The 19,014-nt window shown below is 40.3% G+C and overlaps 1 protein-coding gene across 3 annotated transcripts in view; it reads left to right on the top strand.

The window, feature by feature from the left end:
• The window catches only part of AQP9 (aquaporin 9), a 28,180-nt gene extending 12,554 nt beyond the window's left edge, over positions 1 to 15,626 (top strand). For all 3 annotated transcript variants that reach the window (XM_030013775.2, XM_030013777.2, XM_030013779.2), the window contains 5 exons: positions 375 to 501; positions 4,061 to 4,198; positions 6,754 to 6,872; positions 8,525 to 8,742; positions 14,246 to 15,626. In XM_030013775.2, coding sequence (XP_029869635.1) covers positions 375 to 501; positions 4,061 to 4,198; positions 6,754 to 6,872; positions 8,525 to 8,742; positions 14,246 to 14,408 — 765 coding nt within the window. In that variant the 3' untranslated portion in view covers positions 14,409 to 15,626. The remainder of the gene's footprint in view (positions 1 to 374; positions 502 to 4,060; positions 4,199 to 6,753; positions 6,873 to 8,524; positions 8,743 to 14,245) is intronic.
• Positions 15,627 to 19,014: the final 3,388 nt, after the last annotated feature.

Raw genomic sequence — 19,014 nt, 5'->3', positions numbered from 1 at the left:
TGACAACTTACCACACAGAATTAATTCCCTCTTCACTTTCAGATGCAGAGATTTGTTGTAGAGTCTGTGAGATCTTGTTTAGGCTCCAAGTTCTGATCTGTTTCCCATCATTGTACTTGAAAACTGTTTTCTGGGGAGAGACAGGTCCTTATTAGCAGAGGTTCTTCCTGGTCACAGAGCAGGGGAAAATAAAGAGTAAATGCTCATTGCAGCAAAGGCAACAATGGTACACATGCCACTAATCTCAAATTCTAGCATTTTTTCAATATTTAACAACATTTTCAGCTATACCTGGACAGCAGCAGGAGTTGCAAACTAGCCAATAACATTTGACAGACACACTCATGGTTTTACATTTCTCTTTCAAAATACAGGCACTTGGATGTGGGTGTGTAGGACAGGCTGTCCTTAGCCGAGGAGCCCATGGTGGGCCCATGACAGTATCAGTTGGATTTGCAATGGCAGTCACCATAGCAGTGTATGTGTCTGGGGGGGTTTCTGGTAAGTGACTTTTTTCTTCTATAGCATTTCTTGCCACAGTTTTAAGGCTACCTTATTAAATTACTTCCATTTCATGGTATAAACAATTATGTATCTAGCAATAGCAAGCACCATTACAGCAGAATCTGCATCAGAGTTTCATTAGTACATCTTTTGTGTTCTTGTTTCCCTCTATTCTTTGCATTTGGCAAAATCTTCCACCAAATTCTGATCTGAACTAGTGCGCAAACCTTGGCAGACCTCTGGCTTTTATGGAAAGTGGCCTGTGCAAACCAGAAATCTGCTTGGTCTTGCTTTGAAAATTCTGTCAATAGAGATGATCCTGACAGCACAGGCACTGCATTTAAGGAAATAACCATGAAAAGCTTACAGAATCCAGCAGTCACCAGCTAAAATGGTTGCCAGCTAGGTAGAAGTTAGAATGACCCACTAATGGGTATAATGAGCAGGGTTCACCTTAGAGAATGCAATTTATCTCTTCATGTCCTATGACAGGCAGCAGCAAGTCTGCTCCTGTCTGCTTATTCGCAGAAGCAGCAAACCACAGAAAGCAGAAAAAGCAAAAAGATTCAGTACTAGAGATACGTTCCGGGATACACTGCCAATGTACTGTCATTGCCCCTTTGTTTCTGCTATAACATTTCCTCGATATATATTGGTCAGGAATCTCTCTTATCTATAGCTGGGCTAACTAATCAGTGTCTATGTGTGCCATCTTGGATGGTGCTTTGTCTCCTATTTCCACCATTCAGTTTGGCCAAATTATCAGAAACATTAGCATAAGTGCATTTAACATTTAAATTCTCTCTTTAAAATAGAAAATGGTGGGTTGTAATAATACAGAGTGTTGTGTATTATAATACACAATACTCCGTGTTGTATGTGGAGTTTATATTGCCTTCTTGTACTCCAGTTCTCATAGAGAAATTTCTTACCCTTCATAAAGAGGGTAAAGCCAATGTGGGCTGGTATCTCTAGGTATAACTAGGCCATTATAAATAGCTGCTATAGCAGAAATTACTGTGGCCATTTGTCTTCTCTTTTACAAATTCTTTTACAGAGACACCACGCATGAGGAGGTTTCTAAGTTCACATTAGAAAGTGCTCAAGGTACAGCAAAACAGGCAGTCCTGTTATTGTCATTGAAACAGAGCAGAATGGTTCCTTAATATCACACAAAGTTAATTCAGCAGTACATTCCTATTATCTGAACAACTTTAAAGTACAGCCTTTGGTTTACATGTAGGCAGGTAAACTCTTCTAATGCAGTATCATGAAAAAAATCCTGTAAAGACACAAACCTGTCCTACATTTGCATCTTTAAGGGATATTCATCTCCATTATATAGAAGATTAGAGTTCAATCCCAGCAGGGCAGAGCAGTTGCAGATGTTGCAGTATTGTGTTTCCTGTGTTTTTCCCATGACAAAGGATTCTGCATGCAGTGCATTTTCTTCCTGAAAGAATAGGAAAAGATATTTCAATAGGCTGTGACTATCCAACATAGGATTACTAGTGGACACTTTGGAATATCACTTCCTATATAGAATTTGTTAGCAAATTCTGTGGCTCTTTGACCATGAAGTCTCATGTTTAAGTACTGCTAAAATATTTCGCATCAGTTCTTCATGAAATTCTAAATTCATGGTAACATAAAATATATAATCTGCATATTTGGTGAATTTGAGCTCTTTTATCTAGGAAAAATACCTTTTTGCTTTTTCTCCACCTAATTTTCCTCCATGTCTAGATAATTTCCCACCATTTTTATCAACTTAACACTTCAGACAAACTCATGACTATGATCACTGCAACTACAAAAGAATGGGGAACACACTGTCCAAAGTGAACTTTTTTTTTTTAACCAGGAAAGTACCAGTGGCACAGGAACCAAGAATCTTTTAACTCCCCTATCTCAGCATAAGAGCCTTCAACTAGACTTTTCCCTTCCAGATTTAATGTTAATCAGACATCTCTACTATTATTATGACTTGTCCTGGCCATCATAATCACCCTGTATTATATACAGGTGGGGAACAATATCAGGTGTTGAAAGAAAGGAAAATTATTCATTCCAGCTAGAGTAAAGAACAAAAGACAAGAAAACAATTTAACAAAATTCAGATGAAGGGCTGTTAAATAAGGTGTCATCCATCTATTCGCTCTGTGCTGAAAAATTTGAAACACAGTGAGGAATTCAAAATTAATTCAAGACTGGTGCTACTAGGTCAGAGTTTTGGAAATGATACAAAGAGGGTTTTATCCAGCTTGTTATCTGTGTTTGTCAGTTCATTATGTATCAAAGGTGCCTGGATTTCATAAGATAATGACTCACTGACCTGAAGTGCAAACAAACACAGAAACTGTACATAGAGGCCCTTTCTCCACCACTAGCCTTTGATAGACAAAGGTCACGCTCTTTTAGTTATTTTATGAAAGACAAAGGCCATTTTTTTTCTGATAACCATACGGGCTGACATGAGACTTCACCTGGAAAGTAACCAATGGATCTGCTATGTCCTTGCAAAACTTGGGGTTTACTGTATTTTTACTGTACCGTTTCATCTGTTTATTTATTTGGCAATTTATATTTCTTAAGTATTAACTACATATGTGTAAAAAATGAAGTTTTCCAAAAGCATTCAACACTTTTTTCCATGTTGATAAAAGATATTGAGGGAAATGACTAGCATGTGACATAATAATAAATATATTTTAGAAACTAAAATTGTCACAAAGAATTCCAATGCTGCTGCAATCTTTTCCATGCGTGAGTTTAGGTGTAGCTACTCCTAAATACAAAGGAAGGAAATTCCACAGGAAATAGAACTCTCTGTTTCAGCGCAGCTACTTTGTCAGTTTGCTTATCATGGACCTTTCTGGAGGGTGTAAGAGCTTGATGAAAATGTGTGATGAAGAACTATGCACTGCTGTCCCCAGATCCCACCTAGCTCACCAACAGTCAGCATGGAGCTGGACAGACCTAATATTATTTTATGTTCATGAAAACCGAGTTCCTAAGTAACCCCAGGTTGAAGATTGGGACATAAACATGACTTAAATCCAGGGTACTCCAGTTCTGCCTCAAGTTACACGATCAAGCCAGTAACAGTCCTTAATCTTAATACATGCTTGCTAAACTGAATGAATGTTCTGCTGCCCCAGTCTTCCCTTAAAAATAACAAGCCGAAGCCCTTGATGAGAGAGAATATGTGCAGAATGACGGACCCTCCTATTACGACCAATAGGGCAGATTTAGGCTTTTTCTAGAAAAGTTGTCTATAGATCTATAGATTATATACTGCAGGGCAGCAGTCTGATAAATAGCACAGTCTGCAAACATCACGGGGGAAGTTGGATCTTGGTGGCTTTCCCCCTCCCCCCTCTAATTTCATCCAACTTGTTTCAGTTTCATTGCAGTCAGCATTTAATTGCAAAATAACATCTAGAAAAGCACGTACTAGTCTCGTGCTCAAAAGTGCCTACATTTTTACAAATCCTTCACCTATTCTCATGTATCTGAGTCATCCATATGACTTGTTTTGTGATTTATTTTTCAGGTGGTCACATAAACCCAGCCGTTTCATTAGCCATGTGCGTGACTGGAAGATTAAAATGGACCAAATTACCAATTTACATATTAGCACAGCTCCTGGGAGCATTTGTTGGAGCAGCGGCTGTCTTTGGGATTTATTATGGTGAGTACACCTTAGACATGCTCACAGGACAAACTAGAGGTCAGGCAGTCTCTAAGGCCCCAATTTTTCAATGAATGCCAAGCAGGCAGAGGACTCCGTTCACACAGGGCTAATGGCAGGACTGAAGCTAAAGCCATAAAGAAGAAAGGAAGAAGCATAAATAGTTTGAAGGAAAAAAGAAAGGCTCAAACGTTCCAGGTATCCTACAACTTTTCAGAAACACTAATACTCCAGGAAATGTTCTGAAATTTAGAAAAATTATTTGTGGGAAATCAGATACTCTGAGATCACGTATTTCTCAGTAAGGATTTTAAGTTACTTAATAGCCAGGATATAGGGCTATTCATCTTCCAAGCAAATTAGAAACATTAAAGACCTGACCCAAGTGCCTGTAGGCAAGTATCACCAACATCGTTCATTAAGGTTACAGGATATGAGATGAAGTCCCTCCTGACTAAACTTCAGACCACCCTATAGAGGTAGCTCTCCAAGGCAATGAACTCCAGGTAGAGTTATAAAGGGGTCACATACTAGAAGAGAAAAAAAGAAAAAAAAAATTACCCCTATCCTTGAGGCATGTTTCTTTTACACGGTGTGCCACAAAAGGAAAAAACTTAGTAACAGACTCCCTGACTTGATGAATCCACTCAGTCAGATCAGTTGCTTCAATTACCTACTCCAAAACTGCGTCTATTGACTCAGCCCATCTCCTCCAAAGCCTCTCTCTTATGGGCATTGTGTCTGCAGACAGTGCTGGGTCTAGGTGCAACAGAGAAAAAAAATAAAATAGAAATGCCTATTGTATATCAGCTAGGTGCTCAGTACCAGTAGTAATCACAAACAGAAAAATCTTTAGGAACTGTGGTAACTGATTTGGGTTTGGTGGGGTTTGTTTGTTTGGTGTGGGGAAGTTGTTTGTTTGTTTTAAGATTAGTGTTAGAATTTGGAAACTATGGTATTCCAGAACAGGATTCCCATCTGAATCTAGGTCCTCCTCAAACCCGACCACCAGAATTAGGGCTGCGGCCAGCATGCAGCAGCACGTCAACATGCACGTGGGGTTGGGGGTGGATTCACTGCGTTCTGCCAAAGGGTAGCAGAAGGATAGGGAGCCAAGATAGAGAACTTAGGGCTAGGGTTAGAGACTTCTTCTTGTTATTCAGGAGCACAGGATTTTCTCATATCGCTGTCTCTGCTCAAGTACTTTACCCTCCTCTTGGTCTTATTAATTCCCAAACCTCTTCTGTACTTCTTCCTTCCTGCAACTTGCAGGAGTGTCGTGTACTCATTGAGGTCCACTGAAAACTCACTGCTAGAAAAACGCACTGAGACATAGGAGCTCAACACCTCCACCTTCCTCATACACATGTGTTTAAGCTAGGTACTTTCATTTTCAGCAATGCCCCTGAAAGAGTGAGGGAATATATATGCTAGGCTGCTGAACATGAGGCCTTTCTAAAGGTGTACAAAGTAATTCACAGCTGAGAATTTTTCTTTTCCTTATCCTTTTTTTTCTAATAGTTAAATGCAACAAAATAATCTGGCACTGCAAATGAGAGAGCCTGACCAAATTAAACAACTAAATATTCTTGGCACCCATGCCGTGGCCTTAAGCAAATCTAGAAAACACAGGGGCAAGGAGAAATAGATTTATCTGCTAGCTTCAGGAGAAGCTAACCATCCTCACCATGACTTCCATGGGAGATAAGGGAGCTGTTTCTTTACTAACAATTATCACCTCATTACTGGATCCAGTAGTGAAATAAAGGCATAGCGTTTGTTATTCATGTCTGTCTATGCAGATTTTTGAGTGCTTCATCTTAGTGTCTTCCTATTTGTAACATTTCAGGGCTTGCCCAGGCAGCAAATTATTCCAACACAGAAGTCATATTATACTATTTCAAATATGCTTTAAATACAGTAACATAAATATACATGGATTTTCAATACACATAACTCTTTACAATACATATAAAAATACACTGACTTAAATATACAAAGAACTGAAGTTTTGAGGCTAGCCTCTCCCCTCACATCTTGGATGACTAGCATAGCAGTTGGGTGTAAAGCCCACATAAAGTGAAAAATTCTAACTGCTTTAGAAGAGGAGGTCTCTCAGGAGAGTTCATTCCCAGAAGAAGTCATTGCACAACTGTCAAATGGAATAGTGGTGGCTGGGAATCCACAACAGTACAATCAGGATGCTATGCATTTTTTGGGGCATCATACCAAATATAGCACCTCTTACAGAATAATGCAACTGTGTTCAGAATCAGAAAATGCTCCTTGGCACTGAGTTTGGAGCAATGACCAGGGAAAAAAACAGGCCCATTTTGAAAGCTGTTATACATAAAACAAGTACTTCAAGGCACAGGAGGAGAGATGAGACATGAAGGTATGATTAGCATATCACCTCAAATCCATTAACTATGCTCCCAGAAAAAATTATGAGTCTCAGTTGAGAATGTGAAGTGCACAGACCTATCACATATTCTAGTCCTAGAAAAACTAGTGTTTTTGGAGAAGTGCAACCAGGTAATGGCTGTTTTCTATAGATGCCTTTATGGAGTATAGCAATGGAAACCTTGAAGTCACAGGACCTAACGCAACAGCACATATCTTTGCAACATATCCAGCTCCGTATCTGTCCCTCATAAATGGATTTGCAGATCAGGTAAGTGCACTTGCTGTCTTGATTCTACAAATTGAACATACTGAAAACTGTAAAACCAAGCAGTAAAAAACCCAAAACATAGATCTCTAACGAGTATGATGAATCTCACCATTTTGGTCATACATCACTGTGTACAATAGCAATGAGAATGCAATGCTGTTTGTGGGGGTTACACTTTAGTTGTATTTTACAAGCAAGATAATTTCAAGTTGTTCTTTTCACATAACATCATACTAATTGTTGCACTCTACATGTCTTTAATGCAACATATGCAAGAGGTTTTCCCCATCATAAATCAATGTTTCTCCATAAAGTTCAGCAAAGCTATGTCCATTTACATCAAAATCCAGCCCATTTTGTGGACCTATTATTTCTTAAGTAATGCTTAAGCAACCAGTTTAACACACCTTGAACAACTGAGTTTTCTGCTACCATAAGCCTCCTCTCCAACCTTCTCTTTGCAAATAGATTCGTATTATTTGTTGGTTTTCAAATGACTGACTCTGAAAAAGTCTCCACTTTATTTCCAATCTGTATCCTCTAATCCCACTTATCCAACAGTGAAAAATGAGGTTTCATATCTTCTATCTACTTCTAATCAATTTACTCGTCTTCTTCAGGCATACATGAAATAAACACTGTGTAAGCAAGCTATGAAAAGTAGGGATTGCTGAAGCACAGGAATTCCTTACGTAAAGGACTTGAAGATTGTGCAATCTGGCTTCAAAAAACACAAACATGGTTTTGAAATTTTATAAGACAGACAATTCTGATCTTTGGATCAGTCAACAGACTTTTCCATAAGATCTTTTTACCCATGGATGTTTTAAAACAAAATTAAAAACAGATGAAATTTAAAAATTATTTTTAAACCCCCCAAACTTAAACTTCTTTAAATCAGTATAGAAACTGAACGTTTTGACATCGCTGAAACTTTTGTCTGTTTTTCCCCTAAGTTAACTATTAGCAAAATCAACATTTACAAAGCATTTAAGCAGAGCAGCACTTCCATCAAAGTAATTCCAAGAAAATTTCCTTCATCAGCTCAATTAGCACATGCAATAGAGTTCACGTTACAGTTACACATGCAACCTTAATTTAGGTAATTCCTAATTTTTTAGCTGCTCAGTTTTGACTTTGTAGACTTCACTTTTTTTTTTCCTACATTATGCAATACCTGGATAAAGAGGTGCATATTTAGTCTGATTTATCAGTGTAAGCTACAGTCACATAAAACACTCTTATATCAATGTAACCGATTGCACTGGCATAGCAGAACTACCAAAAATCAAGTAAATGGAACTGTTAAATTGATAGGAAAAAAATGTGGAAACAAAGCACCAGACCTCACATAGCAGATGCCTTTTAAAAATCCTCTATTCTTTCCACACCAGGTTGTTGCAGATTTTTTTTTTTTTTCAGATGTCCACAACACATTTTTTGTCTTTTTCTTTCAGCACAGATACAAAACCTTCTCATTACTGTAAAGTAGAGAGGCGGTGGGTTCCAAATTTTGCTACTCTGTATAGTGGGATAAATCTAAATACCAGCTCTAAGCCACCACAAGCCACAGAGCTGCCATAGCCCCTCTTTTCATTATTGGCAGGAATCTGCACATATTTACTCAATATTCTTTTCTTTGCATTGGCCAGGTGATGTCAACAGCTGTTCTTCTTCTGGCTATATTTGCTATTTTTGACACCAGAAATAACAAGGTACCAAAGGGCCTGGAGCCAATTGCCATAGGACTTCTTATAATTGCTCTTACTTGCTCCTTGGGAATGAACAGTGGCTGTGCCATGAACCCGGCCAGGGATCTAGGCCCAAGGCTCTTCACAGCCATTGCAGGATGGGGGATGGAAGTATTCACGTAAGTATGCCTGGATATGAAGTAAAATGCTCTTGGCTAAAATTGCTTCCTAGGAAAGTAAGATCCTGATTCAACATGGTACCAAGTCAAACTTTACGTACATATAGGTAATTCTTTGCATACCAGAAGAAGCTATTCATGCACTTTAAGCCAGACATCCTCTAGGAACTGGGCTTTAAAAAGGATTTCCTGCTCCTAAGGCAAATCAAACATGCATTATCTCTAATATCAATCATTGTTTCAAGCAGACCCTTCCCAAAATATTAGAGTTCCTTAGAGGTCACTGGAAATATGAGTGCTTTCTTCTCTTGTCCTGCAGCTTTCAGAAAAAAAAAATGAAATCGTGAGAGAGTTAGGTGGGAATATTTATTGGGTGCTGTAAAAAACACAGACATATCAGATTGATTTAGCCTATTATTACTACTGAGTTATTGCAGAAATATACAACAATCTAAAAGCCTGACTTCCTGCCTGGGAGCGAAGGAGTGAATGAAAGCAAGCTCCCTTCGTTTTCCCACATTTCAGAGCACACTCTCAAATCCCTGTGCGTGCATGTGTGCACGCACACACACGCTCTTGGCTGGCCAAATGCACAGCTAATTAGTTGCACATCAAATCCACAGCTTGCACATATCCAGTGTAAGAGGCACTCTGGGATATCTAAGTAAGAGTAATCTGTCATCAGGAGGTAGATCTTTTGGTTTATTTTTGTATAGTTTGTTTTTCCAGTTATTTACAAGTAGGAATCCCCAGAAGTACTGCAGACCACTAGAGAGCTCTATTTAATAGAGATTTCATTTTAGCTACTTCACCAAGTACAAATAATCTGTATTTATTTAGTATGACTTCCATCTACACAAATCATGTGCCTTAGTAAAGACAAAATCCCCCAAAAGCTAGGCACAGCATAGAAGAAACGGGCACACAGTCATGCTGTAGGCCAGATCCAAAGTTCGGATGTAACACAGCTCTTGCGAGCTGCTGGCAGGAGGTTGGCAATCTAGCCCATTTACCTCCAAACATTTCCTCTCCAGCAGCTCTTACCACTGTACCATTAGACTGCACTTTTTTTTTTTTTAAAAAAACAGCAGCACACAGAGTGACATCCCACACCTAGGTTTCTCCTCTCATGCCTATTTAACTATAAGTAGTTGTTGACTATAACATTAATTATAGTGTCATGTACTATAATCTGTAATATATTATGAAGTTGGCTATTATGTTGCCGAAAACGTTTGGAAGCCTGATGGTACTGTAGTCTAGTCACAGAATACCTGTGAACTCCCCTCTTCTCCAACAGTAAGGTCTTATTTACATTTAAGAAATTAAAAGAAAACTCTACATCTGTACCAATAGGGGCTCTTCTCTAATTTAGTTTTAGGATTTATATACAGAGAGGGAATGCATCCCCACTGTACAAACCATACTAAGAAATTTAAAAATGGGAACATAAAAAATGAGATATGAAATCTCTGGTCATTGCCAGAATAAAGTTACAGCAGTCTCAGGGACTTATAAATTGAGGAAGAAGTCTTCCTCCCTGCCTTCAGTTATAAGGCTACAGCTATAGCCAAGTTTTCAAGGGAATGATACAACAGGAATATATTCTCATCTAGTTACAGCACAGATCCAGGTTGGATTTAGGAAGAACTTGAGCTTTGTTAGGTAGCTGGAAACTTTGAATCAATTACAGGCCATGGGAGGAGTCTGAACGATTGTAGCTGGGATCCTGAACCGCCTGATGCTCTGCTGGCATTACATGTGTGTGAGAGACTTAAGTGATGCAGCAACAGTTGACAGCTAAACCTTGGATGTCTCAGCTTAACTGGAATTCACAACCTTGAGGCAGGTGCTTAAGCTCCCTAGTGAAAGGCATGCCCAGGAACTGGGACCTAAGCGTGAAACCTCCACAGTAACACGAGGGGAGTGCTGCACAAACCGAACAACAGGAGATACTGAAGACGCATTGAACATTCATTGGAGTGAGGGTGGAAGCGTTTCACAAGGTAACCGAGTCATTCTCTGTCCAGGTCAGTGAGTGTTCAAGTGCTGCCTACAGAGCAGCCGGGGACCACCAGGAAAGCCTCACTTTGGAACAGATCAGATACAGAAGGATGAGACTCTCTACACCCCGATCCCAAGCAAATGCTCTAAACATTGGGATAATTGGTTCACAGGGGGAAAACCCCCTCTACCCTTCTTTGTGCTTGCAGGTTCAGTAAATTCTGAAGGGATTAGGAACTGCAAGTAGACCGGAGGGGAGCTCCTCTGCTGGACTATGGAGTTGTCCGGAGGACAGGGAGGCAGTTGAGCAGGGATTTTCTAAATGTTGCTGTTATTACATTTTCCACAAAGGCACCTGAAGCAGCAGTTTCCCTGAGAATCAAGCTAGGGGACGCAGGCTATGGTGTGGGTTCCCGAGCCAGTGCGACTGGATTTGTTTTGGTTAAAGGCTCCAATTAGAAGCTGTTCTGACCCACTGCAGCTGAAAAGGGGATGTCTGTCCGGCACCCTGTAGAGCACCATTTCGCACACAATAGATGTAGTCAGCACTGCGGCCTGCTCCTGCAAACTGCTCCTCAACCTGCTGGGAGTAGGTGTCACAGATGGCGACTGTCCCCATCATTAGGAGACAACTGCTGACTTTAGAGACCTAAATGTTTCTAACGATTTGTCCTAAAACCATGGAGATAACCAGGAGGCTTTCTTAAGCACGTGCTTAATATTCTAACAAGCTTAGGAAAAGCTCTGGGTCGTGAAGTAGCGAGAAAACACCCAGAGCTTTGAGTACAAATACCAGACTCCGGCTCTTGACGAGCATAACGGAGCATGAAACGGCAGCGAGAGCGCGACCAACGGCCCTACAGAACAGTACTTCCCACCAGCATTTGAGGCCGGCCGTAGAGTGTTTCGCCCCCGCTTCACTACGCGCTCCTCCGCACCTCGGCCGAGGCGGGGTCTGAGCGGCGGCGGCCGCAGCGGCGACGCGGTGCTCGCCGTGCCCCGGTACGGCGCAGCGGGCCGGGAGCCGCGGCGGGCAGGGCCCGGCCGCCGCCGCCGCCGCCAGCGCGGTAACGCTGACACCTCGTGGCCACCGGCCCCGCCGACGGCGCCGGCCGGGGAGCAGTCGGCCGGAGGGAACTAAACTGCGTTTTGGGAAGAGCCGGGAGACGCACCTCTTCCCTGCGCAGGGGCTGGGATGGCAACGCGGCCACGAAACGGTCTGCGTTGCTCCCGCCGAGCGTAGAACGGTAGCCAGGCGCCTTCCACGCTGCTCGATGCCTGAATTATCCCCGTATTTCTTATAGCGACCAGCATTATCTCACCCTCCCACAGCAGTTGGCTAGGCGAGAGATGTATTTGCAAGTCTAAAACGGGCCAAAGTTCCCAGTCGGTATAGCTTATACACTGCGGTCGCCTGGAAATTTTTGCAGTTAACCCAAGTGCCGCTTGCCAGGCCTGTGCGCTGCCCCCTCCCCTGCACGACTGGCTCCCTCCTGCTCTGCCCGACAGCAAAACCACCTGATGACGACAAAGGCATAGCTGGATGTTTTCCTGCTAACTTGGCAGCAAAGCTGTAAGCTAGGGTATAAGGGAACTAAGGTCACGTCGGTGTAGCTATCTGTACTTGGCACAAAGAGTTCTTGCTCCTGTGTCAGTGAAGGAGGATTGAGTGTCATGGAAACTCCTAAGTCAGCTGTGTCCCGATCGCATTTCAGCTTTGGCATCGCTCTCTATAAAGACTTTACACCCATCAGCTTAGCAGAGGGGTGTCTAAAGCACAGCTGACAGCAGCTGCTGCAAATACAGGCCATGATTTGGAGAAGGTCACGCAGGAGCCAACGAGGCACATGTCAGTTCATGGAACAAGCAGAGAGAGAAACCTGCCAAGAAACACCTTCATTATATGCCAACGTACACACGCGGGCACACAGAAGACTACATGCAAGTACTTGATACAGATTTTGTTGTGCTGATTAATTCAATAAAACCTTAGTCCATGCTTGTTCCAGAAATTCAGGGGCTCAACAGATATTCATGACTCAAGAACAAACAGATCTATAAACTCAGTAGAACAGTATCAGGGGTTGTTTTATATCCTCAGGGCAAAATATAAATAATTCCAAAGGCAAAACACGCACCTCTAAGGCATTTCTGAACAAGGAATAATATTATCATCAATAGGGCACTGTGAGATTAGCCCTGTTCCATTCTCGTGTTGTGACTTAACCACAAGTTCACTTCTGCAAAAATCTATACAACTGAGTGCTGAATAATTATCCTTACAGTTTAAAAATTCCCCTGGCAGCTTCCTGTAAAGTTCCTCTCACAAATGAATTTGTCCCTTTGTATTTCTGGAAGAAAAAAATTGTTACTTCTCCATTTTCAATACGCATGAAATTGAGGTAGCTTAGTTTTCACTGCAGACGCGCATATTCAATTAATACAGCACATTATCAAATCAAAACACCTTCATGCACCAGTACCGTTAAGAAAGTCTGTGCTCTGAAACCAATACTCAGTAGTTTACTGTCTGAATGTGGACCTCCAGGAAAGGGAGAGCAATTCTACAAGCCCAAGTCTCCTGCATAAAGATGTTGTTATTTATTGTTTTATACCATTTAATGGTGGACTTGCTTCTTTAAAAGTGTTCATAAATCTACACATTTAAAATTAAATCCTAGTAATCGTGCAAAGACAATGCAATCATTTCAACGGAGCCAATGTGCCAGACTTTCTCACTGAACATAGCAATTCTAAAAAAGATTAAGTTTTAGGTGTATAAAACTTCTAAACTCTTATTTACCTCTTACTGAAAGACACCACATTTTAAACACAGAGATAAGACTCTACATCATGAAATTTGAATCTTGACCACTCTAGCCAAGTATAAGCCACTTTACAGTCACTGTGTTTTATTACATTCCTTAAGGCACATATACTCAAAATCAAGTATAATTGTTATACTTGTCAAGAGAAACACCGTATATACTATTGAAGGCCTGAACCTGCAAATCTCCATGCAGATGAGATAACCCATTTTTGCAACGTATATTTGCATTAATCACTCCTGAAAACCTATTCATGAGCATCTGGCAACAGCATCAGTCAAAACTGCTGTGCAATAAATATGTCTCTGTTTATTTCATTGTAAGTCAATGAAGCCCATTTTCCACAAGGGAGAAATTATCCCTTGCCCCCAAAGCACACATGCAGTAAAGAGGCCTAATCTTCGGAGGTGCAAGTACAGCACGTAGACCAACATGTCTGGTGGTTGTTACTTAGCATTTCAGTCACAACATGGGCAGGACAGACAGGGGTGTCATCCATTTACAGAAATGTGAGACAAAATAGAAATGTCTACAGTATAGCGTGTGACACACCACTACATTTGCTTAGTGCCAAATATAAGGTAGGGTATTCACTACAGTGATAAATAATGATAATTCTTGGGGTTTTTTTTTTTTTTTTTTTTTTTTTTTTTTTTTTTTTTGTCTTAAAGGGCTGGAAATAATTGGTGGTGGGTCCCTATAGTTGCACCTATGCTGGGAGGTGTACTTGGAGCAACGATCTATATTGTTTTTATTGAAATTCATCACTCGGATACTCAGCCAGAAGAAGAAAATGATGTGTATGACAAATATGAACTGACCAATATGGAGTAAGAAGTGAAGAATTTTCTCTCTCATTCTGTTGTGCAGTTTTTACACAAATGATTGTTTGGACCATTTTATTAAACCTGTATGCCTCAACTGGAAATTCACATTTCAAAGCAGAAAAAATCTATACAGAAAACAAGTTCAAAACTGACCTCTTTCCATGAAATATTGGGCTGATCACATTCAAAACTGGGAACTTGGGGGTGGATAAATTGTTTTTCTTTTCATATGGCTTTCAGATGAAGTTGTGTCCTAGATGAAATTGTAGTGAGATGATGCACTGACCTGTTAATTCAACACATATGATCTTAATCATGTTGCCTAATTAACTGAAAATAGATGAGATATTGTTACAAAACTGCATACATAGGTAGTTAATTGGTTCAGTGCTGAATTAACATCTAAAAGCATCACTCACTTCTTATAGCCATTATTTAAGAATGGCTTGTCTGAAAATTGAAAACAATACCCGAATTGCCAAATGTCAATTGAAGTAGTTTTAAATAACTCACTAAATTTTTATGGAACCACTAGTTGAACAGCAAGGAATCAACTCATCAGCGATGAGCTTTAGTAACTCAGAATATGATCACAAAAGGTAAAAACCGTGTGTTACAAGATCAACACCAAAAAGACAAAGCTGTACTTCCACACAGGTTCTTCATAGTAATAATGTTCACTTATTTTTTAAACTATCTACTTGACCTTTATGCTACCCAATATTAAAAGCTTAACATAGAATATTATCCTGAACCTTTTCTGCTGTGCTTTCTGGATACAATTCATTCCTGTGGAGATGGGCCAGCAACAGAGGCTTATGCTGTGCAGACATCAGCACAAGGCCTATGTCTATACCATAAAGCTTTAAAGAGGCCTTCTGCTGATGATCTACATGGGGGGATTTCATCCGCTTCGTGGGAGTAATTTTTATTTTGGTAACAGTAATTAAATTAGAAACTGGTCTCAGACCTAGTCCTAGATCTGAATTCCCCAAGGAAGGCCAGCTCTGCATCAGAGTTCTGAAGCATGGGTTCTCTATTACTAAAGAGAAGCAGTTGGACATATACCGCTTTCTAAATAACCAGCCTTGAAAAATGAAATTTTTTCTGCTTAATCATTGTGAATTGAAGGTATCCAATTAAATCAAAGTTCATTTCTAATATGTATACACATATATATGGTTGGTGGTGGTGATCACGAATAAACAGACATCCTATTCAGTGATGCTCGCTCCTGAGCTATTTTCATGGCAAAACTTCAGGGTACCAGTTCAATGTACTCATTTTGGGGTGCTCTTCTCTTTGGATTCCTACAACTCTGCTCCCTAGAATTCCACACTGTTTTCCAATTTCACTCTTGAAGGGAGGAACCCTTTGTGTTGCCGGTAGTAGCCTGTGCACTTTGGTGACACATCCACGCAAGTGGTTTGGGAAATACTGTGGTCAGAATCTGCCTCGGCATTTGGGCAGATCAGGCCTGTGTCACTGTATGTCTTTATCACGCTCCCTGGTATGCCACGCCAAATTCATGGCAGCAAAGGGATAGCATTAGCAGGTCAAGCAAAGCTTTGCTTGCTGCAGCCCTAAGTCAGATGATGCTGTATACTCGAGGGAGCATAATTCCATTTTTAATTATGTTTTTGAAGAAAACTTACAGAACTGTAATGAACTCAGGTTGCCCAGAGACCAGATCAACCCTGTGCAAAATGCTCATTTGATTCAGCATTTCTCTGCGTTAAAAACTGATTTACCCATCCACATTTGACTGCACTGTACCATTATCGGGAGTGCCACAATAACAAGAAGCGAGGGTTTACAGAATCAGTCCTCAATCTGAGCAGAGGCAGATACAGGAGAATCAGGAGTACAATGTGATAATTATTCCTAACTGTAGATCTTATACTGGCAGCACAGACAAGCTAGATCACCTGTCCTGTATATCGATAAATTGTGCTACATAAAACAAGATGGTGTATAAAAGCGGTTGCAGACTGAGCCTCCTTTTGCTCCCCCTTGCAATGAGCACTGTCTCTCGCCCCTTGGTGACACCTGGCAGGAGCACTCCTAGGTGGCTGCTGACCGTCGGTGTCTGGAGAGGGATTACATAGGTAGGAACAGCCAAGAGGGCTGCCCTCAGGTCTGAAAGGCACTTACTCTTCCACTGTACATAAAGTTGTACATTTTTTCAAAATCCTTCTGATCACAACAGGTTCTGCCTGTAAATCAACATGAAATCTTGTTTTGCCGACTTATGCCATTGCTATGCACTGAGTTTCTGTGTAAGTGATATTTACTTGTCTGAATTTCTGTATAAGTGATATTTACTTGTCTGAAGTTATCAACATGCAAATCATAAGCAGTGACACACTAGCATGATAGCATAGCAATATCTAAAATATGCTCTCAAGTTGTCGTCGGTTCTGTGCTTGCTTAAAGAACTTATCTTTAAACTTTAATTAATCATTGAATATATCTGTAAATTCTTTGAAGACACATGGTACTAATACCACAATTCATACCAACTTCACAAAAGCCATAATTTCATTCAGGAGCAAGGTGTTATAGACCTGTCTCAGATTTTACATAATTTACATTTATAAGTATAAGAATGAATTCCTGTTTTAGGGACAAAACTCAGTTGGGTCTTAACTACAGAACCATGACCAATATCTCCATAATATAATGGGAACAATAATAATCATCTCATGTTGTAAGCTTACACAGACATCATGATCTGTTTTGTGCAAAATAAAAAAGTATTTTTAATTTGCATAAACTATGCAATTTTCTAATATCAACTGATATTCAGTGGTTGCACTCATGTTGAATTAATATGATACAGCTGGCGACAAGAAACAGTTTTTTCAGCTGTAAGACATTCTGGTTAATGAATAGTAATCAGGCTTGATCATTTTAATATTGAAAAGAATGCATTTTCAGAGCATTGCTCAACTTTCAGTCTGTGTTTGTTCTTTTTCTTTTTTTGGGCAACATGTTTGTTCTTTAGAGCTAAACTTAGTACTGAAGTAATTTGGAGAGTCATCCTGCAAATAATACTGGGTTAAAGGTTGGCTACTGCGTGTTCTTTCGTAGAAGCCAGTGGAATTATTCATAACAGGAGGCAATACAGGCAAGGATAAGTGCTCAGAGAATCGAGCTCAGACTAGTGGAAACTGTACTTTCTCGTAGTTTTGACTGTGGATCTGCATGAATGTGTTGTGGTTCAAAATAAATACAGTCAATCCCTAATAAATGCATTCCAGCACTATTTTTATTTTTATAAAAAAATCTCCCCTCTGGCACCTAAGGATATATTAAGAAATAAATAGCTGCCTATTATGACCTACAATGTTTTACAGCCTTGTGCTGGAAGAACACATTGACTAACAAGCTGTATTCCCAGAGCGCAGACCCTGTGGCAGATTTTGTGGGTCAGAAGCAGTGCCAAAACAGAGAAGTGCTCATATATGAATAATGGCCACTGCTGGGCCAGGAGGCACCCGTGCAACAAGAGGGCCAGGCCCCTCGCCTCTGGAGCCTCTCCTGTTCCTGTCTGCAGCCTGCCCAGGGACGCTTTCTGCCACAGCTTTCCCACTGGTCTAACAATAGCCAGAACCTAGGTGGGATATTTTGCTTAAGTCCCTCTTCAGAGATTGCTTTTGAGGCATGCATATATCACATCAGATTCGGCCTACAGTTCTTACAAAATGCCCCAAGCTAATTTGTCTATCTTCTACTCTATAGACTTGTAACAGGGACGCACTTTGCTCGTTTCATTTAAAAAGCACATGAAAACCTGTTCTGTGGGGGCAAGGGGAGAGGGAAAGGTTAGGAGCTTCAAATATACTCAGGAAGCCACAAAAGAAAAAAAAAAAACAAACCAAAAACATTTGAAGTGGCAGCAGGTACTTTATCCTCCATCCATCCTGATGACCCTTACCTTCCCACCAGTCTTTCTGATTTTCTGTTCTCCTTTGTCCTGCCAACACTGTGTGCTGTGCTCTGTCTCTATACAGTACAATACACCTCCAGAGATTTAAATACAGCATGCTTTTCTCAGTTACTTATGAACCTTAGAGTTCTCATGAGAGCAAATTCAAGTTTCACCTCACGTGCTTGTTTTTTGGCAGTTGCTTGCATTTTTTTCCCCACTGTTCCCACCAAACAACCTTGTGCTGGAAAATACAACAATTAACTGTAACTTCCAGTAACAGCTGCTCTTTTTCTGTTTAGTACAATTGTTATTGCATAACAGATTACTTCTTTCAAACATGTACAATTTTTAAAGCCTTCCTTTTTCAAACCACTATTAAAAATAGCACAAGATCATCCAGAAAAAAATATTCTGTGCACATCAGTTAGTAGTTTCAATTTTTATATTCTAGTTTGCACTTACAACTTGTTAAAAAAATTTATAATTATTGTACTGTGAGTGTGTCTTCCTTCTTATTTGCACACTCTAAGGGCATAGTCTCAGAGGAGAAAGTAGTAGGCAAATATTTTTAGCCATTGGTGTTTCTTTGTATATTTGAATCACAGATTAAAGAAATCCATATAGTATGAAGCTAGACATGACACATTTAAGTCATTTTTCTCTCTGCTGACCACAACTT

This window comes from Aquila chrysaetos, chromosome 5 (assembly GCF_900496995.4).
Source record: "Aquila chrysaetos chrysaetos chromosome 5, bAquChr1.4, whole genome shotgun sequence".
Classification (NCBI taxonomy): domain Eukaryota; kingdom Metazoa; phylum Chordata; class Aves; order Accipitriformes; family Accipitridae; genus Aquila; species Aquila chrysaetos.
The sequence above is the reverse complement of the archived record's forward strand: the minus strand, read 5'-3'. Positions and strand labels throughout refer to the sequence as shown.